Below are 24,952 nucleotides of genomic sequence, written 5' to 3'. Positions count from 1 at the left end.
TTCCTTCCCCTTCTACGTAATTTTAGCTCCTGGGAAAATTTCAGCGCAAAATATGATTCACGGGTACTTCGACCGGGGTCTTCTACAAGCGAGCTGAACGCGAATTTTAGATTGAGCCGATAAATACGTGTGTAGTTGAGGCCTATATAGGATGTATCTGCCCCTCTCCGGCCTTTTCCTCTTTGTCCTCGTCTTTGTCCTTTCCGTCGAAAATCACTCCCTTGCCTTACTTGCCAGCGTCGCGCACCAGCAATGTCGAAAATAGAATCGCCTGTTCCGCTCGGTTTGTCGAGACCCTGCGACATACAAACTCCCGTACTTACACTTCTCGTTAGACTATCATGGGGTTGACCTGATTTCGCCGTTAAGCCGTCGAATGGCTAGCGAATCGCAGACGACTGATCACCGTTCTGTTGAGGTCGCTGACTGTGAGTGCGCTCACCTCGGATATCCCACACTTCGAAGAGAATGAAGACAGGGATGAAACGGTTGGTGCAATCGATTGGGGGGAGATCGGGCGTGCGCGCCGGCTCCCTAACGCGCAGGCGGGGCCAGCTTGCGCCTCCGAGCAGGCATACCTTGCCGAGGCAGGTAAAGACCTTAAGGAGCTTGTTGGGCAACTTCAAGATGAAGACCCAGAAACTCAGCGCCGAAAGACTGCCGTAAAGCAGACGAACCCCGGGTTCAAGGGCTGGAGTATAGGACCTGAGGGTCTTTTGAAATTTAAAGAGCGAATCTACATTCCTGTGGGAAGCAACCTGAGAACCAAACTGTTAAGCATTCATCATGATGACCCTCTTGCTGGCCATTTTGGCCGATCGGGAACACTTGAGCTAATGAAAAGAAAATATCACTGGCCGAATCTCCACCTAGACGTTGCCGAATACGTACAGGATTGCCAGACCTGTCAAGGTGTCACCGCAAAGAGACATAAGCCATATGGAGAACTTCAGCCCTTGCCAATCCCTTCGCGGCCATTTACGGAGCTCTCGATGGATTTTGTCACCGGATTGCCACCCTCAATGCGCCAAGACAAAGAAGTGGACTCAATCCTTGTCATTGTCGATAGATTCACGAAATGGTCGTTATTCTTCGCCGTCTCCATGACGATCACGGCTGCAGAACTTGCCGAGCTATTCCATAATGAGGTTGAATTGCGTTTTGGGCCACCGGACGGCATTGTCTCCGATCGTGGCTCTGTGTTCACAAGCAAATTCTGGTCAAGCCTTTGTTACATCTCCAAAGTACGCCTTAGGCCTTTAACCGCGTTTCACCCCCAAACCGATGGCCAAACGGAACGGGTTAACCAGACCCTCGAACACTACCTGCGCTGTTTTGTAGCCGAAGACCAGGCCATGTGGCCAAACCTACTCCGGTCCGCAGAATTCGCTTGCAATAACGCAGTAAACGCAACCACAAAGACTTCTCCTTTCCAGGCCTTATTGGGCTATTCACCATCCTTCCAACACCGCTTCGAGGGCGAACCGGCTTTAGGAGAGGTCCCAGCGGCATCCGCACGAATTGAGAAACTTGAAGCACTCCGTCAAAGATTGCAGGAAAACTGGCGAAATGCAAACGAAACCATGGCCAAACACTATAATAAAGACCACCAACCGATGCACTTCAAGAGGGGCGATCTTGTCTGATTATCAACAAAGAACCTGAGGTTGAAAAGGCAGCAAGAAACTAGCCCCGCGCTACATTGGGCCGTTCCGAGTACTACAATCTATTGGTTCCCGGGCTTACCGTCTAAGCTTACCTCAGCAATATGATCGAATTCACGACGTCTTCCATATATTGACAGAATGGGCTGATTCTGTATGGGCTAGTATGAAAGATGTCCAATGGGACTAGATATAATTGATCAGATTGATGATGATCGAAAATCAGGGGGATTGCCTGTTGAATAGCTATCCCCTGGCTGTACGGACGTATTTCTGTCCGTGCGGCCGATACTCGGCTGTTATAAAGCCTGAGTTTCTCTGTAAGCTAGTATTACAGTGGCGTTCCATTAGTTTGAAACCCTCCCATTTGATTACATAATTTTCTGCCACACTTTCTGCTAGTTAAAACCTCGTATTCTACACCAAAAACTAGTATAGAGGTATTTTTAGTGTCGAAATAGCTTTAAATAGCTTTAAATTGCATAAAACAACAGAAGAATACACATATACTAAGCGTATTAAAGCATGTTTAGGAGCGGTCGGCTTAATATGGTGGGCGGTAAAGTAAGGCGGTCAAAACGGAGGGTTTCAAACTAATGGAACGCCACTGTATATATAAAAATATAAGAAACCTGGGCGCTTGATGAATAAGCCCGTTGTTAACGTAATTCCCGCCCGACCTGGCCACCCGGCCGTCCTGGCCACCCCAAAACACCATACTAAATGCGAATTTTCAGGTCATAGTATATCAACAACAAGAAATTGGTTCTACTTGATTCTAAGTAGGATATGTTTTCTTAGCATTAGAAATATTATAGCATGACGAATATATTCAGGAAATGATTAATTACTACTATTACCAAAAATACACCCCGATCGAGCGATGAAGATATATATATCTAGTTTGTGATACCCTAAAATATTTCTCGACCTAATAAAAATACCTAGTATAATATATTAAACACCAAGATATCCCAAGACTATATAATCAGCTTTGATTGTTGAAATATGAAGCTGTGAAATATTGCATTTAGTATGGTGTTTTGGGGTGGCCAGGTCGGCCGGGTGGCCAGGTCGGGCGGGAATTACGTTAGTGGTAAGTTACTACTCTATAGTAACTTACCACTAACAACGGGCTTATTCATCAAGTGCCCAATTTCCTTATGTTTTTGTATGTAATATTACGTTACATAATAACTCAGGCTTTGTAACAGCCGAGTATCGGCCGCACAGACAGAAACATGCCCGTCTGGTAACGTAATTCCCGCCCGACCGGAACACCCGCCCGACCGGAACACCTCTTCAAAAAACGCGTCTTCTAAACCACCCATCTAATTCAACCACCTACTATGCCACCAATTCGGCCCGAATCTGCGCAGAAAGCGGCCAATCAAGAGGGCAAGATCTTATTAGCCCTTGATGATATCAAAAATCGCCGTATCACCACTCTCCGCGCAGCAGCGAGGCTATATAGAATACCACTCACTACACTATACGCGTGCGCTTACCACCGGACCTTACGCGTCGATAAGCGCCCGTCTAGCCATAAATTAACCCAAACCGAAGAGGATTCGCTTACTAAGTAGATTATCTCTAACGTAATTCCCTGCCGTTCGGAACACCTAGCCGTTCGGAACACCCAAAACACCATACTAAATGCGATATTTTACAACTTCATATTTCAACGCTCAAGGCCTAGTATGTAGTCTTAGGATATCTTAGTGTTTGATATATCATACTAGGTATTTTTGTTAGGTCGAGAAGTATTTTGAGGCGTGATAATATAGATATATATATCTTCATCACTCGATCTAAGGGTATTTTTGGTAATGCAAGTAAATAATCATTTTCTGAATATTTTAGCTATACTATAGTATTTCTAATACTATGAAATTATACTATTCTAAGAATCAAGTAAAACTAACTTCTCGTTGTTGATATACTGTGACCTGAGAAATCGTATTTAGTATGGTGTTTTGGGTGTTCCGAACGGCAGGGAATTACGTTATAGATATGCGTAGTGTAGCGCCTAGGCTCTCTACGGTGCGAGAAATAGCCAATATTCTACTAGCTGTGCGTAGTGAAGACCCTCTAGCTACTATAGGTAAAAATTAGCTATTAAGCTTCGTATAACGACGCCCTAAGCTTCGTTTAGTATTCTCTAGACGCTACGATTACTAAAGAGCCTAAAACGAAGACCCTACCTCACTACGAGCCTAGTTTACGACCGTATAAGATGTTATCGACGCGAACGGTATCTAACTTAGACCTCGCCAAAGACCGGGTCCGGTCCTAAATCTTAGGACCGGGACCGGGCCCTCCGGTCCTTAGTCTTTTTTCAAAGTAGCTAGGACCGTACTACGGTCCCCTATAGTCCTTTACGGTCTACTATACGGTCCCCTATATATTTATAATTCTGCTAAGACCTTCCTTTTTCGGCCGTATAAACTAATAATTTAGCTGCGTTTATTACTGTTATTAAATACTGTTTTAGTATATATACTAATATTTATTATAAATTAGGCCTAATTATTAATAAAGTAGGTAAAATGAGCTTATATATTAGAATATTATTTATTTAAGTATAAGAACTAACTAAAATTTAAGTATTTTACTACTCTAGTAGAGAGGTTAGGGAGGGGTAGGAGTTTTGTTAGTTTTATAGTTAGAAATATATATTAGCTAGCTAATATGCTTAGTATTAATTTCTAATAGCCGTCGGAAATTTTAACGGCTATTAGAATTTAATACTATCTATTATCTAGATACTATTGATTTCCCTAGTTATAAAATCCTCGACGGCTGTTAGAAATCTAGGCTATATACTAAGATATTATTAATATCCTTAGCCTAGTTCTCTAATAGCTATAATAGCTATTAGAAACCTATATATAATCTACTACCCCTAAGGTAGTAATTTTTAAGCGGGGATAGTAATCTTCTAGCGGTCCTTAAGATCTTTTAGCGGTTCCTTAGCGGTCCTTACGGTTTTAGACTATAAAGACCGTAGGAGAGTAGGTCTTATTAGCTAATTACTATCTAGAATCTAGTTAGTTCTATCTTAAATTATCTATCTATTACTTTTCCTTTATAATAATCCCTCTAATTATTTATTTATCTAGATAAAAAAATAATTATATATCTTTCCTATTACCCCCTAGCCTTATTCTTTATTACCCCTAAGCCTTACTTCCTACCTTCTCTTATATACTATTTATTAATATATTATAGAGCTAGGTATCCTAGTTCTCTAATAACTATCTTTTATTAGTCTTTAAGGATAACCCTCCGGATATACTCTTCTTTCTTATATCTAATAGGCTATTTAATCTAGACGAAGATAAAATACTAACTTTAATAGCTAGTATAGCTTTTATATAACTAGCGATATCTATACTAATTCTAGAGACCCTCTAGCTTATTAGTCTATACGGAAAGAAGTAGTTTCTTCTTTAGATAGAGATAGTTAACGAAGATTTTATCGATTAATAGCGAAAGACTAAGTTTAGAAGTAAAATAGTACGAAATATCTTTAAGGGTAAACGCTAAGTAGGCGTTTTAGAATATTTCTACTAGGTTACTTCTATCTCTAATAGATCTCTTAAGGTAATATATAAATAGTATAGTTATATCTTTACTTATCCTACCGACTGGTATAGAGGAATATCTACTATAAATAGGTATTACTTATAAGCTACTATCTATTAAAAAAGAAAAGGTAAGATATAAGATATTAGAAAGATAATCTTAAATATAGTATAAATCCTATCTATAAGGCTAATTTATACTAATTTATATAATTATCGCTAGATAAATCTTCCTTTTTGTAATAAAAGCTTCTTACTAAAAGCTTAGATAGATAGATTAACTACCTTTATTATTACTATACGCCTACTATTTTAGCTTATTAAATACCCTAAATTTTATATCTTTATCGAGATAGCTTCCTCTACCCTATCTACCCTTAAAATTCCTAGTACTAAGACTATCTATTAGTATCTTTAGAAAATAGTTACCGAATATTAGGAGTCTCTACTTTAAATACTTCTAGAGGGTACTAAGCTTTCTATAGTATTAGATTACTAGACCTCTCCTTTTAGCTAAGTGTTTATAGTAATTACTAGCTATTTTATTAATCTTAGATAGAACTATTATAAGATTCTACTTAGCTTTAAATCTCTCTATAGCTCCTATATAGGTACCTATCTAAGTAGTATTCTACTTAGGCTATTTAAGAAGTATTAGATTACTAATTATATACTTATAATTATAACTAATAATATATCGAATAATAGTATATTACTAACTACTCTTAAAGAGACTATTTCGTCTCTTAAGCTTCCTAGTTATATACTAATTATTTATATACTATATATTATATATATTATATATATTATATAGCTTAGTCTTAAAGAGCTTCTTAGCTAGATAGATACGAACCTACGAAATAATAGGGAAGAGATAGAATAGGCTGATTAGGGAGATAGCGCCTAGTAAGAGAATTAAAAGATTATATAAACCCTAAATAAAGTATACTATACCTCCTTTTTACTACTATTTCTCTATTTAGTATTAACTATATATTATTCTCTAGGTTCGGAAGATAGTAATCTATATTAATAAAAGCCCCTAGCGCCGTAAGAGCTTTTATATATTTTAGATAAACGAATAAAAGCTTATACTAATATAAGATATCTAAATACGCTAGAATTCTACCTTTCTTATATTTTAGTACGTATATTAGCTATAGACTATATTTAATAGGTTTTATAATTAGTTTAATCTAACTAATATAAAGCTAGATAAGGATAAATAGCGATAGGTTAACTATCTACTATTAATTATCTACTTTTTCTTTAAGTTTATTTTATCTCTATTAACTATAACTAATATAACTATCTATAATATATTTAGGATCTATAATACCTTATTTACCTATATTAATAAAATAAAGGTATAGCTAGTACGAAAGAATATTAGGTAGAAGAAGGTAATAAAGCTAGTACTAGAGTATAAGCGCGAAAAGCTTATAGAGTATTATAGCTAGACTAATAATATTCTAAATAATCTCTATATAATTAGGATTATCTTAGGGCTACGAAATAAGCTTAAGTTCTTTAAGATACTAGAATAGGAGAAATATTAGGTACTACGGTATTAAGAGTCCCTTAAGACTTATATCTAGCCTTACTAATAGCGCTATATAGAGGTATAGTTAATATTAATAACCTAGTTACTAAATAATAATATATCTAATATTAATATCTTTCTAAGATTTACTACCTCTCTCTAAGCAAGCTAGAGGATGCGATAGGAAGGAAGGTAGAAATAGATAGAAAAATAGTGAAGAAGATAGTGAGAAAGCTTGATGATATTATTTCTAGCTAGGGGTTTTTACCCATATTTATAGCTAAGTCTCACTAGGTTATATTAGATATTAATCTGGCATGTAGTATTATACTGGTTGCATCAGATTGTATGATATTGGTTGCATTCAGCTAGCTGTATGCGTTTGGTTGCATTAGTCTGGATGCATTTAGTTATATAGTAGTAGCTGTTTTCGGCTAGCTATATTAGTTATGTGGTATTTTTGGTATTTTTATGTATGAAGGGGTAATGAATGATTTAGCAGAACCTTAGGTTCTTTGATTATCGGACCTATTGTAGGCCCTATTGTCAGACCTATTATAGGCCCTATATCTTATATCCCCCCTTAATCTATATATCTATATAGATATATAGATTAGTATAGATATAGGTTATAATATAATTCTAGTTTATAATTTAGTATAGTTATATTGATATAGTTATAGTTATAGTATGATATAGTATAGGTTATTTTTCAATATTAACTAGATTTGCTAGTAGATATATAGATTAGTATAGATATAGGTTATAATATAATTCTAGTTTATAATTTAGTATAGTTATATTAATATAGTTATAGTTATAGTATGATATAGTATAGGTTATTTTTCAATATTAACTAGATTTGCTAGTTCTTTTAATTCTTGGAATATAGGTTTTAATAGAGTTTTTATCAATAGATCAGCTAGCTAACTTTTTGTAGGTATAAAGGTTATTTTTACCTTTTCATTTAATATAGCTTCTCTTATAAAATAATATTATATATTAATATATTTTGATCTTTTATAAAATTCAGGGTTATGTCCTAATTTTATAGCGCTATTATTATCTACTAGAATTAGTGGTATATTAGATATATAGCCAAGATCTAATTTAGTATTTATATAGTTATATATATTAGAGATATATATAGCTTCTTTTATAGTTTCTTTTATAGCTATATATTCTGCCTTAGTAGAGCTTAGGGTAATAGTTTTTTATAGCTAGGAGGTCTAGCTTATTAGGTTATTTATAGCTAGATCACCTAATAAGCTAAAGATATAGCTAGTAGTAGATCTACAGTTATCAAGGTTACTATCCTAATCACTATTAGAGTAGCCTTTTATATATAGATTTTTTCCTAAGTAGTTATATTTTAGGCTAATATTTAGGCTATATAATAGATATTTCTATATCTTATTAAATATATTAATATAATTATCTAATAGATTACTTATATATCTTATATAGTAGTTAACAGAGAATATTATATCTAGCCTAGTTTTTAGGCTAAGAAATAGTAGACATCCGATCTCTTTTTAATATATTTTTATAGTCTTTTCGTTTACTTTATATATATTTTTCTTTAGTTTAATACTAGCTTCTCCTAGTATTTAGCTAAGTTTGAATCTATTATATATATTAAACTTATCTAGTAGTTTTTTGATATAGTCTTTTTAATTAATATATATCTATTTTAATATATAGTTAATATTAATATTATTACCTAGCAAAATTAATACTTTACTAATCTCTTCTAGTTTAATATATTTATTAGCTTTTATAGCTATTTCTCTTATATATATAATATTAGAGTATATAAATAATATATTATTAATATATACTATTAATATAGCTTTTATCTAATAGTTTATAAATATACCTTTATTATAAGATAATATATTAAACCCTAAGGCTTTAGCTATAGTAGTAAAATATTAGTACTATAGCCTAGGGCTTTATTTTAGGCTATATAGTACCTTTCTTAGGTAGTAGTATTTATTTTTATATTTTTCGTTATTATATAGCCCCTTAGGTAATATAGTATATATATTAGTATTAATATTAATATATATAAATATATTTTTGATATTATATTATATAATATACTAGCCTTTATTAACTACTATAATAAGTAGTATATACTAGGTTTCTATACGTATAGTAGTAGAGAAAGTCTCTAGAAAATTAATACTAAGCTTTTAATAAAATCCTTATATAACCTATCTAGCCTTCTATCTTATAGTTTAATTCTTATCTATTATATAGTTATTTTTAATTAATTATATTTAATTTATAGGCTTTTTCTTAAAGACCTACCGGCTTTTAATTAGTATAATACCGTTAGGGATATTAATAATATTATAGGTATTTTAATTTAATAGTTCTTTATTTTTATATAGATAGGCCTTATACTATTAGTCTTTTTTATTTAATCTTATAGCTTATTTAAATAAGCTTAGTTCTTCTATAGTTATAGAGGATAGTATATAATCTATAGTATTTTTTATATAGATATTTTTAATATAGTTTAGTAATATAGTATCCTCTATATTATATATATATTCTTTTTTAATATTATATTAATCTTTTAATATATTATATTAATTATTAGGTTTATATAGGGGTATTTAAACTTTAATCTTATATATTAGTAAAGTATTAATTAATTTTTATTTATTTATATTAATTTAGTTATTTTAATTAATATTAATATTTTTAGTTTTTTAGTTATAGTTATTTTCCTTAGCTTTAGCTATAGATATAGGTATTATAGGTTTTAACGTTATATCGATAGGTTTAGCTATATATATTTAATCTTATAGGAATTTTCCTTTAAGAATTATAGTATCTCTTAACTATATAGTTCTTTTTAGCTTTATATCGTATAGTTTATAGTACTTTTAATTACTATAGCCTACTAATATAGCTATATTTTTACGTAGAGTAAGTTTTTCTATATATTTATTCGTATAGTAATAGGCTAAAGAGCCCTATATTCTAATATAATTAATTTTAGGCGTTTTACTATAATATATTTTATATAGTATCTTATAACTAATAGCTTTATATAGCGTTCTATTATATATATATATAACTACTAGTAATACTTCTCCCTAAAGCTATTAGTCTAATTTTAAGTATATTAATAAGCTTCGAAGCTTATTAAGTAATATAAGGTTTATTCTTTTATTTAGCCTATTAGGCTCTTTTATATAGGTAGGTAATTTTTGATAAATAATACTATATCTTTTTAGAGATATAGAGTATCTATTATTAATATATTTAGTACTATTATTAGTAAAGAACTCTTTAATAGTAGTCTTAGTCTAATTTTCTAATAGATTTTTATAGTCTTTAAAGCTTTAGTAGGCTTAATCTTTTAATTTTAGCAATATAATATTTAGGTATCTAGATTTTTTATCTAGAAAGGTTATATAGTATATATAGCTATTAAAAGTCTTAGGGCTAATAGGCCTACTAATATCGCTATAAATTCTCTCGCCTATATTAAAATCTTTCTAATCTATTAATCTTTTATTAATAGATCTATTATATTTAGATAGTAGGTAAATTTTGTATATATTATTAATATAGTTAGATATATTATCTACTAATATATTAATATTTAATTAGTCTAGTATTTTCTTTAATAGTATTAGGCCGATATATCCTAGATATTTATACTATAATTTTATAGAGGATTTCTTATTAGATCTTATAGCTAAGATAGCTTTAGATCGATCTTTTCTTTTTAGGTAGATAATATTAATAGTAGTCTTATATAAGCTATCTTTCTTATAGCCTATAAAGGTTATTTTCTTTTAGTTATTTTTAGTATAGTATATATATACTTTATCTTTAGTAAATAAAGATAGAGTATTATCTAGTCGATTTATACTAAGTATATTGATACCTAGTTCTAGTATATATAAGATATTTCGGATAATATAGATATAGTTAGTATTCGTCCGTATTATAATATTACTAATATATCTAACTTTAATAGATTTAGCTTTTCCCTATAGAATTATTTTATTTATAGTTATATAGCTATAGAAATATTATAGTTTAGATATAGTATAGATAGTAGTAGTAGTATCGATAATTAAATCAACTTTTAGTAGATAGTAGCCTTTTTTAATAGAGTTTTAAATATCTCTTTCTTTAACCTTATATCTATTATGCTTTATATCTAATATAGCTATATTAGTATATATTTCTTCTTAATATATAGGGGTATTTATCTCTATTAGATTGTCTGTTAGATTAAAACTACCTATATCGATATAAATATTATTAAGGTTTATTTAATTATTATATAAGAGGGTATTAGTATTAATATCTTTATTAATATTAATATCTTTATTAATATTAATATCTTTATTAATATTAATATCTTTATTAATATAAGATAAAGTATTAATATCTTTAGTATTATTAGATTTCTAACTAGAAATCTCTAATTTAATTATAGCTACGAAATAGTTAGATTTCTTCTAGTTATTTTAGGTATTTTTGATATTTTGATTATTTTTTATAATTTTATTCTAGTTATTTAGTCTATTTAACCTATTTAAATCGTTTAGTTTTACCTTTTACCTAGCTAGGCGTTTATTAGTATAAAGGAACTAGCAATTATTAATAAGATAGCCTATTTTCTTATAGTTACTATAGAAACGGCTATTTAATATTTATATCTATTTTTTGAATCGATTTAATATATTATATATTTTCTCGTTCGATATCTTTCTGCGAGCCTCATCGATTAGGCTAGCGAATAGTATATTAACGGTATAGGCTTTTAGATCTTATCGAAGCGATTATATAATATTCTATATAAATCCTTAGTAGTCTTTATTAAGACTATTCAGAACCTATATAATTATAGCCTATTCTAGCAGTATTAGATCTTTTAATATAAGATTATCTAATAGAAGTTTAACCTTATTAAGATATTCTTCTATTATATTAAAATTAACTAATAATATATTAAAGAACTCCCTAAACGTTAGATATTTAGTTATAAATCCTTTAGGATTATATAGTATTTCTAGCGTTTACTAGGCCCTATATATATTTTCTTTATATTTAATAAATAGAAAAGGTCTTTTAGCGTAGAATAATTTAATATATACTAAGGCCTTTTAGTTATTTTTAGTAGTTAATAGTTTCTCTTCTAAGATTAGATTAACTAGATCATCTTTAATTAAGGCTAATTTTATCTAAAGAGACTATTCGATATAGTTCTTACTGCTAATAAGTTTTTTAATTAATATCTTTCTAAAAGAAGATATATTAATAATATATATTAAGATATCGAAGATCTTAATAATATATAGTAAGATATAAAATATATTAATAATTTTGATAGTATATAAAAGATATAGAAGAAAAGGTAGGGTAAAAAGATTTTTAGAAAATTTTAGTAGAGTAACTCGGGCTTATAACCTCTAAGCAAGCTAGAGGATACGATAGGAAGGAAGGTAAAAATAGATAGAAAAATAGTAAAGAAGATAGTAAGAAAGCTTAATAATATTATTTCTAGCTAGGGGTTTTTACCTATATTTATAGCTAAGTCTTACTAGGTTATATTAGATATTAATCTAGTATATAGTATTACACTAGTTATATTAGATTATATAATATTAGTTATATTTAGCTAGCCGTATATATTTAGTTATATTAGTCTAGATATATTTAGTTATATAGTAATAGCTATTTTCGGCTAGCTATATTAGTTATATAGTATTTTTAGTATTTTTATATATAAAGGGGTAATGAATGATTTAGCAGAACCTTAGGTTCTTTAATTATCGGACCTATTATAGGCCCTATTGTCAGACCTATTGTAGGCCCTATATCTTATACTCTCTCTAGTTAGCGCTAACTATTCTAGATAAACTTATAAGATATCTTAGAAGTAGTAAGTTTAATTTTACTTATATCTTAATATTTATTAATACTAATCTCTCTAGATACTATCTAATTAATATTACTTATCTTCTAGAAGGCCTATAAGGTAAAGTATCCTATCTTAGTAAGCCTTACCCGAGATATCTTTATAACTCTAGCTAGTAGCTCTAGGGTAGAGAGGCTCTTTAACTCTACTTATAATATATATTACTATTACTAGGGCTTATTAAGCCTATATACTATTTAGGATCTTATAATATTTATATATATAATAAGATTTAATATATAGTTAGAGTAGCTTACGCTAATAGATAAGTTTCTCTCTACCTAAGAGAAGTAAGTAAAGAAAGAGTAAGATAATACTAAGTAAGATAATAAGAAGTTTAATCCTATTAGCGATAATAAAGAAGGTAGGATAATAGACACTTCTATAGAAGTATCTACTTAATAGCCTAGTTAACGAGCGCTAGGGAAGAGAAAGGCTATTAATAGCTAGCTTTCTAAGGTAGAAGATAATAAGATCCCTTTACCTAATTTTAATATCTAGAGGCGTTTATCAGGGCGTATTCTAAAGAGATTAAGATATAATATAGATTTTATATATAATTAGTAGAGATAAAGAATTAGGTTTTTTCGGCCGAAATTATTATTATTAGTTTTTTTCTATAGAAATCCTCTTTAAGCTAGTATTAGCCTATATAAATAAAGAATAAAAGTAGAATACTAAAAAATACTAACTGATTTTACATAAAATATATATATTACGGGGTTTCCTATATTTATCTTATTTACAGGACCGTACGGGGGACCGGGACCGCAGTGGTGCGGTCCTAAAAGTAAGGACCAAGCCCTACATAGTGCGGTCCGGTCCCCGGTCCGGTCTGGTCCCAAGCGGTCTTTGGCGAGGTCTAATCTAACTAGAGGATATCTATAACTTTAACGAGACCGGCTTCGCTATAGGGATTATAGCTACACAGAAGGTCGTTATAAGGGCGGAATATTACGGTCGGCGATCGATTTTATAACTAGGTAATCGTAAATAGGTTACTATAATCGAAGTAGTAAGCGCTAGTGGCTATTCGCTACTACTATACGTAATATTTAAAGGTAAAAACTTTATAGCGTCGTGGTTCAACGAAAAGCTTTATCTTCTAAAGGACTAGCGTATCGAGGTCTCGCTAAATAGTTAGACTACCGATAAAATTAGCCTTCGGTAGCTATAGAAGCTATTCATTCTAGCGACAACGATACATATAAAAGGGAAATATCGGTTATTAATTCTTAATAGCTACGGTAGCTATCTTACGGCTCAATTCGACTAGATCTATATAGAAAATCATATTATACCCCTTTATATACCTCCGTACTCTTCGTATCTTTTATAACCGCTTAATATTAAGTATTTCGCTATATTAAAACGTATATATAGTCGCTATATAAGCGATCTAGCTCGTACGTCGTATAACTACATCGACAAATTCGATTTCCTCGCAGAGTACGCCCGGGATAGAGGCCTTTTAATCTTATATTATTCAAAATAGCTTCGCTACTACTAGTCTTATTCCGGTCGACGTAGATCGAGTACTTTCGAAGCTTAATATCTTACTCCGAACGCCGTCGCCACCGAATAGCTAACCCTACACTAGGTATAGCTAATTTAGCCTAAAAATACTTAGAACCGTCGTCCAATTACAAAAATCAGCTTCGATATTAAAGGGTCTATTAAGATATCGGTTAAATAGCCCTCCGAGCCTATTAAAAACCGTACTAGATCAGATTATCAAAGGCGCTTATATCTCGCTTTATAGGGCCGCGCTATTAGCGCAGGAAAACAGCGTTCTACACACCGCGAATGAGAAAATACGCTAAAAACGCACACGATTAAAATAACAGATAGTGCACGAAGGAGGCCTCACGGTCGAAGAGGGCCTATAGCTAGTTCAGCAGCTGAATCAGCCAATTGAAGACACTCCGGTAGTAGCGCAGCCGTAGGGCGATGAGGCTATTTAACCAGCTCAGCTAATCAGAAAAGCTCCACCGAAGTGTAGTAGGTACGGGCAGGTCGGACATAAGGTCAATTATTGTAAAAACCGCTAGATTAAGGTCAAATTCATGTGTTTTGGTAGAGATATTAATATTCAAAATATCCTAATGGGGGTGGGTGTTCCGGTCGGGCGGGTGTTCCGGTCGGGCGGGAATTACGTTAGGGGTCGGCCTCTCAACAGGCCTTTCCCCCTGATCTTACAGATCATCATCAATCAATCTGATCAACATCATCCCATTGGACATCCTTCGTACTAGTCTATACAGCAATTGCCCATTGCGTCAGGGAACCCTATTAATATTACACAGTCTCGTATTTTCCCTATTACCCCTCTTTGCTCTAAGCTTTTCCCTCCTTCCTGTTTTGACGGAGAGACTATACATAAATGGAGCCATGAGGAGGAGATTTCGAACTCCTCAAGAAACAGTCTTGGAGCAATCTGACTTAGTACCTTTCTCCTACCTGATTAACAGGCATCTACCCTGACTAGTAGACTATCTCTTTACATTATCTTTAAATAGAAATTACAAGGAGCTGAATAAAAATTGAAACACATCGGTGGTTTGTCATTCTCCGCTCACTTTCCCAACCAGTAGTGCCGTGATCTACTTTGTTTCGTTCAACGATTCCTGAGCATGGTTCAGCCATCTCACCATCCGTTCTAGTAGCTCAGACCAGGTCTCTGCTTCAGCCGCTTGTGCCTCTGGAACCAAAAGTTCCAGTGAATACAGGCCACCTCCGAGGGGCAAGACATTGAGCCGCGCCGGCTCTGGGGGATCTGGTCGATCTAACATAACTGGCTGGAGATGAATGTCGTGACTTGTGTTGTGTGACTGCTCCCTTATATTTTGAAAGTAGATGACTGCGCCGAATGATCTCACCCCAGAAGGCCAGTCTGTACAATGCTTTACAATCTCAGACAACCCGACTGTTTCGTGATCAAGCGAGTCGTTGAACTGAGACTGAAGGGAATGGATGATAGCTTTTGTATCTGTTGTCGTGGGCGCTACACCCAGGCCTGTCGAAGGGATTATCACCCTAACGGGAGCAAGGTTCAGACAGGGGCCAATCACATTCTCGATATCTATATCGGGTGAAGAATTTGCGCGTCCCGATACCGCGCGGCCGAAGACGATGTCATTTTTGCCAGTTGTCTGAGATAGAGCGAAGCCCCAGGCTGCTGTGAAGATTGTCGCGACCGTTAGCTCTTTCGAAGAATGTGAGAATTCTACAATCTTGCGTAGTTCGCTGCGCCTCCCTGGTTTCTGCACTGTGCTTTGGTCAGCAACCACCGAGACGGGGATCGAGGAACCCTGTAGCAGCGTACGCCAGTAATTGAACGCAGAGGGAGGAACGGGGACTCGAACAAAGAGCGAGAAGTCAGACACAGGAGGCACTGGATAACCATAGTATAGTGAGCTGATGTACTCTGCTATCCGTGGAAGACTGATTGCATCATAAAGAGCGTGAGAGATCCCCATCAGCAGTCGAGTCTCGTCACTATGCTCTGATTGGAGGATAAAGAAGTTCACGAAGACCGAGCCGGGTTGAATGTCCCCCCGGAGGTCGTTCTCGCAAACCTCCTCGACTGCCTGGTCCAAAGACTTGTCTCGAGTGTAATGGATATGAATATTGGGTTCCGAGTTGTTCAAGATGAGTTGGACAAACTCGCCTTCATAGGAATAAGGCATAAAAACAACCCTCAGAATCTCGAGTGACGAGACAAGTTTTTTGCAGACAGCACTTAGTCTAGGAGCAGCGGATGCATCCTTGAAAGACATGGTCATGTAATTCCACTCTGTACGAGGCTTTTGGAAGGCGCAGTGAACGGCATAGCGCTGAAATTCTGTGACGGGGAGGATATCTGCAATCAAATCATCCGTGAATCCTATCTTCTTTGCAATCTCGGCGATGTTCGGGAGCAATTTGATTGTGGAACAAGAGGCAGAGACATGTTCATTGGTCTTCAAAATAGCGTTCGTGGTGGTAATCTTGTTTGCCATTCGTTCGAGAATCGGATGTTGGAAGATGACAGAGACCGATAGGGGCAGATCATTAGCTCGTGCAGCTCCAACAAGACGGATCGCAGTGATCGAATCACCTCCAAGTTCAAGGAAGCTATCTTGACGGCTGATCAAGTCCGGTGATATATCAAGTACATCTGACCACAACTTCCTCAGGGCCCTCTCTTGGTCTGTTTTGGGCTCTTCCATTGGTCCTCTCTGGTGCATAGTATCCAAGTGTGCGCGTGCGCCAATTTCTTGCAGTTTCTTGCGGTTGAGCTTTCCTGCAGACGACAAAGGGAGTTGCTGCAGTACCATAAAAGCGGTTGGTATCATGTAGAGAGGAAGGATTTGTGTAAGTTTCCTGGTCAAGCCATGGACTATCTCTGGAGATAATGGAATAGGTTCTTCTAGAGAAAGGCTCTTGTTGCTGTCGCTTGAATCAGTGGGCGAGACAAACACGACCAATCGCTGGGACTTGTGAGCCGAGTCTTGCAAGCTCGATATCTCGATTACTTCAGCTGCAACTGCGTATAAAGAATCTGGAAGAAGTTTTCGAACATGGTACTCGACTTCTTCGAGCTCCACACGCTGTCCACGAAGCTTGACTTGAGTATCAATGCGGCCGATATAAGTCAATATCCCTTCATTATTGGATCTCACCAAGTCGCCCGTCCGGTAGAATCGACCCTCCAAGCGTGAGGCAAGTGCTTCTCCTCCACATCGGAGCCATACGGGGGAGGTAATGAACGCAGCGGCTGTTTTATCAGGATTGTTGATGTATCCTCGTCCCACTAATGGACCTTCGAGGACAAGCTCGCCAACCGCCCCGATAGGAACCAGTTTGTCTGGTTGAAGGCAGCTGACGACCCAAGCATTCAATCCCCGTGGAGGGCCAATGTTGACACTGGTCGTAAAATCCGTTCCATAGCGAGCGACTGTACTGGACACCGTGCACTCGGATGGACCATACGAATTGCGGATCTCCACCTCCGGTCCCCATCTGGTAACGTCGTCCATTTGGACGGCTTCACCCCCGAGCGTAATCTTTCTGATCATGGGGAGCGAAGTTGGATCCAGAGTTCGGGCCAAAGAAGGCGTCATGTCAAGATAGTTGACGCGCAGGTCGTGGATAGCGCCGATGATATTGTTCTGGCGCTGGTCATCGGATGGAACGCAAAGGCAACCGCCGGCATAGAACGTGTGAAGAAAATCATACCAAATCATATCAAAACTGTATGATGACAGATCCAGGACACGGGTTGTCTTGTCGAATCCAATGAAGGGGTCAACGTAGGTCATCGCGCTGCAGGCATTGGCGTGTGTGATGACAGCTCCCTTGGGCGCTCCGGTACTACCAGACGTGAATGTCACATAGACTGCATTGTCGGGTGAAATAATGGGGATCCAGGAGTCATCCTTGGCAAGGTCAGGTCCCATAATGCCATGCAACAGCCGTTCATCCACGACATGCACGACGGCTTCAGACAACTGCTCGGCAATGGTCTTCGTCGGGTCTGACGAAAGAACCAGCCGTGGGCTGAGCTGCGAAGTAATAGAGCGTAGACGGTCTACTGCTTGCGACGGATCCATGGTCGCAACACATCCACCTGCTATTATAACAGCCAGCATTGTCACAGGTGTCCACATGCTCTTCGCACAACAAATAGGAACTGCTACCTCAGGCCCGATGCCTTGGTCAACGACGAGCCAGTAGGCCAACAGGCGAGCCTTCTCGTAGAATTGACGGTATGTCAGCTCGCCGTCCCAGGCACAGATTGCTGGCGCATCTGGATAGGCTTCTACACGCTCGGCTATCAAGTGATCCACACGGCGATTAATATTCGGTGGGACTGTGGCATTCCATGACGAGATCCGTAGTCTGTCAACGTGCGAAAGCAAATCAAGCTGCGACAGCAATCTTTCATCCATGGCCTCACTAGGCTTGCAGATATCTTGGAGAACATGTCCGAACTGATTTAGCATTCTTTCTGCTTGGTCGAGGTCAACGACATGCTCGTCAAAGCTCAAATGCACCGAGACCCCACCCGCTGAAGAAGACGAAGGGTCGTCCAAGACACATTCCAAGACAAGAGCGTAGGTCCCTCCTTTCAGATCGTCGTCCCCGAGTTGCAGCCTCAGGATGGTGTTTTCATCAGCGCCAACATCTTCTGGTGGCTGAATGACAAGCAAAGACTGAAACTGGCAAGCCTGCTGGGCAATTGGATTAAGTCGTTGTATACGACCAATACCATACTGTTCGAATGGAATCATGCCAGTCGCGTCTGACTGTATATTTTGAAGTAGCGTTTGCAGTCCCGCCGAGCCCCAGTCTATCTTCACCCGAATTGGGACGGTGGCAATAGTTGGACCGGCGATACGCTCGACTCCAGCAAGGGGTGCTTGTCTGCCCATGACAGTGGATCCAAAGACAACATCACCAAAATTGCAGAATTGAGAGACCAGGATGGCCCAGCTCGCTTTCAATACCGTAGCCGGAGTAAATTCCATAGGCCATGCGATGGAATCAAGTCTCCGCTTCCGGATGCTTGTGGTTGTTGGCCGGTATTGAGGATTTGGTAGAACGGGGAACTGTGGTACGTTGCAATCTGCCAAATAATTCTCCCAAAATTGTTGACACTCTTCCGTGTGGACGTTCTTTGCAAGGTATTGGATGAAGTGGTTGTATGGAAGCAGATTGGGTGTGACAGATTCTCCACGGTATATGGACTCAACCATCCTCATAATGAGTGAAGCAGACCATCGATCATAGACACCATGGTGGATAGTCATGACTAGAGTGGCGTTTGAGGATCTCTTTTTGGACGCCTTTCCAGCAGTTTGTGCAGAGGCATCATCACAGGGGCTGACATCACAATCTGCCATCGCAATATCATGTTGAGATCTCACAAGTGCGAACCAGAGTAGGTGCTCTCCTAGACCGACAGGAAGTTGCTGTACCTCCTCCATGGTATCATACTCCATCCACACAGGAGAACGCTTTGTCACAATCTGCAATAGCCCTTGACCTGCAAACTCCACGATGCGCGTGCGGAGGATTGGGTTCGCAGCAATCGCCTCAAACCACGCTGCTTTCAGTCGCGCAATATCAACGTGGGCTGGAAGATGAATGTAGCCCCGTGAGACAAACTCACCCGCCCGCCGAGCAGTATGCACCAGCATCATATCCTGGATTGGTGAGCACGGATAAGCATCTTCAATGTCTTCTGGCCGAAGATTGCAGGCTATTGCAAGAGATTCTCTGGTCACATTCTGTCCAAGCAGTGAGAATGGTTTGACGCTATCTGTGAGCGAAGACAGTGTTCCTGCAGGTGTTTTCAGGGTTTGTGCAGCCATAGCTGACAGGCGAGGGGTGCGTAAAACTTTGGCAACTGAAAGCGTAAATCCTGCCTCCCTGGTGGCAGCGACAAGTTGCATAGCTTTCAAAGAATCGCCTCCGAGGGCGAGGAAGGAAGTGTTTCTCTTGATCAAGGACTTTTCCACTCCCAATGTAGATGCCCACAGGCCTTGAAGGAGAATCTCATTTTGGGTTCTTGGGGGATCATTGTTGCTTGCCGCAAGCGAGATCAGAGTCGAGCGATTCACTAGTTTGTCTGTCGGTGTCCGTTGTGCGATGTGTCTCAGTTCCTCACGGTCAACACCCCCTGATTCCAATCTTGGCATTTTAGAAAGAGGAAGGAAACAAGAGGGTTTCATATGAGAAGGAAACCTTTCACCCAGTAATTCCATAAGATTAGAGAGGATTGTGTCGGATTGAGAAGATCTGTCTTCATCACATTGTGCGAGGCAGACAAATGCCATCAGCTGCTTCGAGAGAGTTGGAAGCTCGACAACATCGACCGCGGCATCTACTACCTGTTCAGGAAGGGATTTTTTGATATATGATTCAATCTCAATCATCTGGAAGATCTGTCCCTTTTGATTGAAATCGACAATCTGAGCATGTTCCTCCTCTGTCAAGACACCCATCTCCCGCAGCTTGTTGGGCTTCTCAGACTCGGATATGAGAGACCTCACAACATGCTCCATATCGCGTAGCATCTGCTGGACTTTATTCTTCCCGAGAACTGTCTCGTCAAAGCTCGCACGGAGATGTAAACCATCGCGAGCGAGTACACAATCAACCATGATGGCATATGTGTTGAAGGCTTGGATATCGTCTCGACCATCACCCAGATCAAACAGGGGGGTTCTGGTGATCGAATCTCCGACTGAGACACCGGCTGGACAACCAGGAACGTCTGGAATTGACAGGCTCGCTGCATGTCGTAACCCAACTCACGAATGCGCTTGATTCCATGATGGACGAATGGGATCATCTCCGCAGCCTGGTCCTGCATGCGCTGCAGGATATCACGCGCACTCTGTCCATCCCAGTCCACGACGACTCGCATGGGGACTGTTGCAATGATCGGCCCTCCGATTCGCTCGATTCCAGCCAAGGGGATTTGGCGGCCAAGTAGCGTCGCTCCAAAGACTACCTCGCTGGCACAGGAGTGCTTAGACAATACCATTCCCCAGGCAGTTTGTACGATGATGCTCGCGGTGATGCCCGTAGCCTTGGTCCATTCGATTCCAGATATAACGTGGCTATGCAAAGCTGTGGCATTTGGCCTGTAATTTGGTATCGGAAGAATGGGAAACGGGCGCAAATGAATGTCCTTCAGATATCGAGTCCAGAACCGCGAGGCCACGTCATGGTCCAAAGAGTTCAGATGCTGAATGAAGTTTCGATACGGGAGTATACTGTCGTCCAATACTCTCGACACTTCACAACCATAGTACTCCCGGGCTATCTTTTTGCCTAGGAGATCCATTGACCAGCCATCATAGACAGCGTGATGCATGGTAAGAACTGCCTGAAGGCGTAAGGACTGTTGTTCCTTCGACTTGTCTTTTCCGACAATCCCGAGTCGCATCAAAGGCTCCCCCAGTCCCATGCCATTTCCTCTCTCGGCTTGCAAGCACTTGTCAAGGTCGGAGTATTCAGTCCACGGCACGTCGCCACTGACGATGACCTGGGAGAAGGCATGATCATAGTCGGCCGCAATATCACCGATGGCCATTTTCGTATCAACAATACGAGTACGGACGATGGGAACCGACTGTGTGACTTTCTCCCAAGAACGTTGGAATCGAAATAGATCAACACCTGGAGGCAAAGGGAAGACGGCCTGGGTGACGAAGTCTTTCGGGTTACGAGACCCCAATGTGACCATCTCCTCTTGAATAGCGGAGCACGGGAAAATGTCTTCGATCTCGACCGCCTCGCATTTACAGATCTTAGAGGCCTTTTCACAAGCTAAATCGACCAACTTCGCGCTGGGAGTGTCACCAAGTAGCATAGAAAACGGTGTTGATGGCGTCGGCATCGCATCTTGCACGGCTAAAGACTGTCCAAGGCCCTTTTCCATCACTAATGCCATATCAAAAAGACGTGGATGTTGAAAAACGTCTGCGACGTTGATATTACTGTATCCTTCTCGGCGCAAGGCAGTGACAAGTCTCATCGCTGCTAGCGAGTCACCTCCTCGAGCAAAGAAATTATCACCGAGACTGGGGGGCGCATCTTTATTCAGGTTCAGTACCTCCTCCCAGAGCCATTTTAATGTCATTTCCACGGGGTTCATAGATCGATCTAGATCTTGGGCCGGTAACGTTTCACCAGTTTCCGGTAGAGTGTGAACGTTCATAAGCTGATCGGGTGCCACCAGTGCCATTCGCCGAAGGGCCTTGCGATCTGTCTTGCCAGTCGCCGTCATTGGGATCGTGCGCAGTGGGAAATATGCGGATGGGATCATGAATTGAGGCAATCGATCTGATAATTTATCGTCCAGTTTATCGATCAACTGTAAAAGCTGCAGTCCGTCGTCCTGCCCCAAGTAGATGAACGCGAGCAGTTGTTTCTGACCTGATGGCCACTCCACGGCATCCACGATGGCATCGACACCTTCTGGGAGGCATTGACCAACATGATATTCGACCTCGCCAATCTCAACTCGCTGCCCGTTGATTTTGATTTGCGTGTCGGCACGAGCAATGAATGAGATCGATCCATCTGCATTATACCTTGCCAGATCCCGCGTACGAAAGATTGGAACTTCCGGGGCTAACGCGATACCTGGTAAATAACCACCGGGTATATCGACAAGCGACTCTTGAGTTTTGCTCTCATCCCTGAAATAGCCTTGGCCAATAATGGGGCCGTCTATAAGCAGCTCGCCTACTGCACCCACTGGTGCCAAACGATGGATGTTGTGAACATCAGCAATCCAAAGATTTGCACCCAGTGGGAATCCGACGCTCTCAGCGTCTTCGATACAGTTGATATTGCGGTTTGCCGCGCACATTATTGTGCACTCAGATGGCCCGTAGGCGTTAATGACGCGCACTCGGCCCGCAGTCTCTAGCCATGGCTCAAGCACATTGCGGTTAATCTTCTCTCCTGTGAGGAGGAGCGTGCGTAGACGCGGGAGCTTGCTCGGGTCTAGAAGACGGGAGGTAGAAGGGGTGAGCTGCACAAACTCGACCTCCATCGATTGCAGTGCCGATTGCAAGTTGTTGATGCGGTCGTCATCTGATGGGACACACAGACATCCACCGGTGAGGAGAGTATGGAAAGTGTTAAAGACATAGGCGTCGAAGCTGTATGACGAAGAGTCAAAGGTGCGAACTCCAGTATCAAAACCTATCGCCCTTGCCTGGTGTCCGACTCCAGTACAGAGATTTGCATGCGAGATGGTGACACCTTTAGGAAGTCCGGTGCTACCAGATGTGAAAACGATGTATAGCCGGTCGGAGGGAGAAATTTTGCCGCATAAGGCTGGGATCTCAACGGACGAGATATCACTGTTATGTTGTAGAAGGTCTTCATCCACGACTATGACACTTTCAGCCAAGGACCGAGCCAGCTTGGCCGTATCATGCCGCGCAAGAATTGTGGTTGATTGAATCTGCTGCATGATACTCTTCAAGCGACCAAAAGGCTGATGGGGGTCCAGCATTATGAAGACACCTCCCGCCTTTGCGACGGCTAAGAGGGTGATGGTCGTCCACATCGTTTTGTCAAAACAAATAGGGACGATGCGCCGCGGGCCTGCAACGTCAATATGGATGAGCCATGCCGCTAGTTGGGTTGACATTTCATCAAGCTGAGCGTAACTCAGCTCTCCGTCCCATGCGTGCACAGCGCAATAGGGACCGCGTCTCCTGGCTTGATAGGCGAAGAGATCAGTGATGCAAGCATTGGTCTTCCTGGGTCTAGAGCCATTCCATTTCCATAAAAGCTTCTTGTCTTCATCACAAAGAAGATCAAGATCTCCAACTACCCTTCGTGATTGGTGCAGAGCAGGGTCACACAGCTGACGGATCAGATGGGCGAGCTGGAGGCCCATTAGTTGAGCCTGTGCAGCGTCTATGACTGATTCATCGATGTGAAATCGTAGAAGTAGTGTCTGACAAGAACTCGATGGGAAACACTCAATGATCAGAGCTAGGGAGTCTGCAGGTATAGCCCTCTTTTCCGAGAATAGTTGGTTCCCCTAATCACATACCGCAGTGAGGTGGTCAGCGTTGTCGTCATGCACGATGGAATATATATATCGTCAAGCGAGTTGAACGTACCGGATATACTTCTGGCTCTTTATCTCTCAATAGAAGTGATGTCCGAAAATGGCAAGCCTCTCTGGCTTCTGAACAACAGGATTGAATTTGATCCAGGCTCATATAGGGTTGGAACTTCTGCATTGCCGCTACTCGGGACTGATTTGCCTTCAACCACTGTGCTAAGTCGGATTCCGGATTGATAGGTATTCGTAAAGGTAGGAGGGCGTCTTGCAAGGTTGGATCTGCTTGCAAATAATTCATAGTCGTTCCAAATACCACATCTTGAGTGTTGGCATACTGAGCCAAGAGCAACGCCCAGGCGGCCTGTAACTTGGTGGACAGTGTATATGGATCATCGTACCTAGTGGCACAATCAATCCGAACGATTTCATGTTCGATTATGCTAGTTATCGAAGGATGATATCCCAGTGCAGGTAGAACAGGGTATGAAGAGGTTTCGAAGCCGGCAAGTGTATCTTGCCAAAATTGTTCAGCCATTTTGGGCATTTAGTTGAACTTCTGCCACGACCAGTAGAGAGGTGTAGAAAGCGGATCTTTATAAATTTTCTCCG

At 38.9% G+C, this 24,952-nt stretch overlaps 1 protein-coding gene across 1 annotated transcript; it reads right to left on the bottom strand.

Moving 5' to 3' along the window:
- Positions 1 to 15,356: 15,356 nt before the first annotated feature.
- N7482_008319 (uncharacterized protein) lies at positions 15,357 to 24,169 on the bottom strand (the record flags this gene model as incomplete). Its single annotated transcript, XM_056690443.1, has 2 exons — positions 15,357 to 20,998; positions 21,058 to 24,169. 2 exons carry the CDS (start codon positions 24,167 to 24,169, stop codon positions 15,357 to 15,359), a joined length of 8,754 nt encoding a protein of 2,917 aa, XP_056540208.1.
- Positions 24,170 to 24,952: the final 783 nt, after the last annotated feature.

The sequence above is a fragment of the Penicillium canariense genome, assembly GCF_028826845.1.
Source record: "Penicillium canariense strain IBT 26290 chromosome Unknown utg000006l_segment0_segment0, whole genome shotgun sequence".
In the NCBI taxonomy this organism is placed as follows: domain Eukaryota; kingdom Fungi; phylum Ascomycota; class Eurotiomycetes; order Eurotiales; family Aspergillaceae; genus Penicillium; species Penicillium canariense.
The sequence above is the reverse complement of the archived record's forward strand: the minus strand, read 5'-3'. Positions and strand labels throughout refer to the sequence as shown.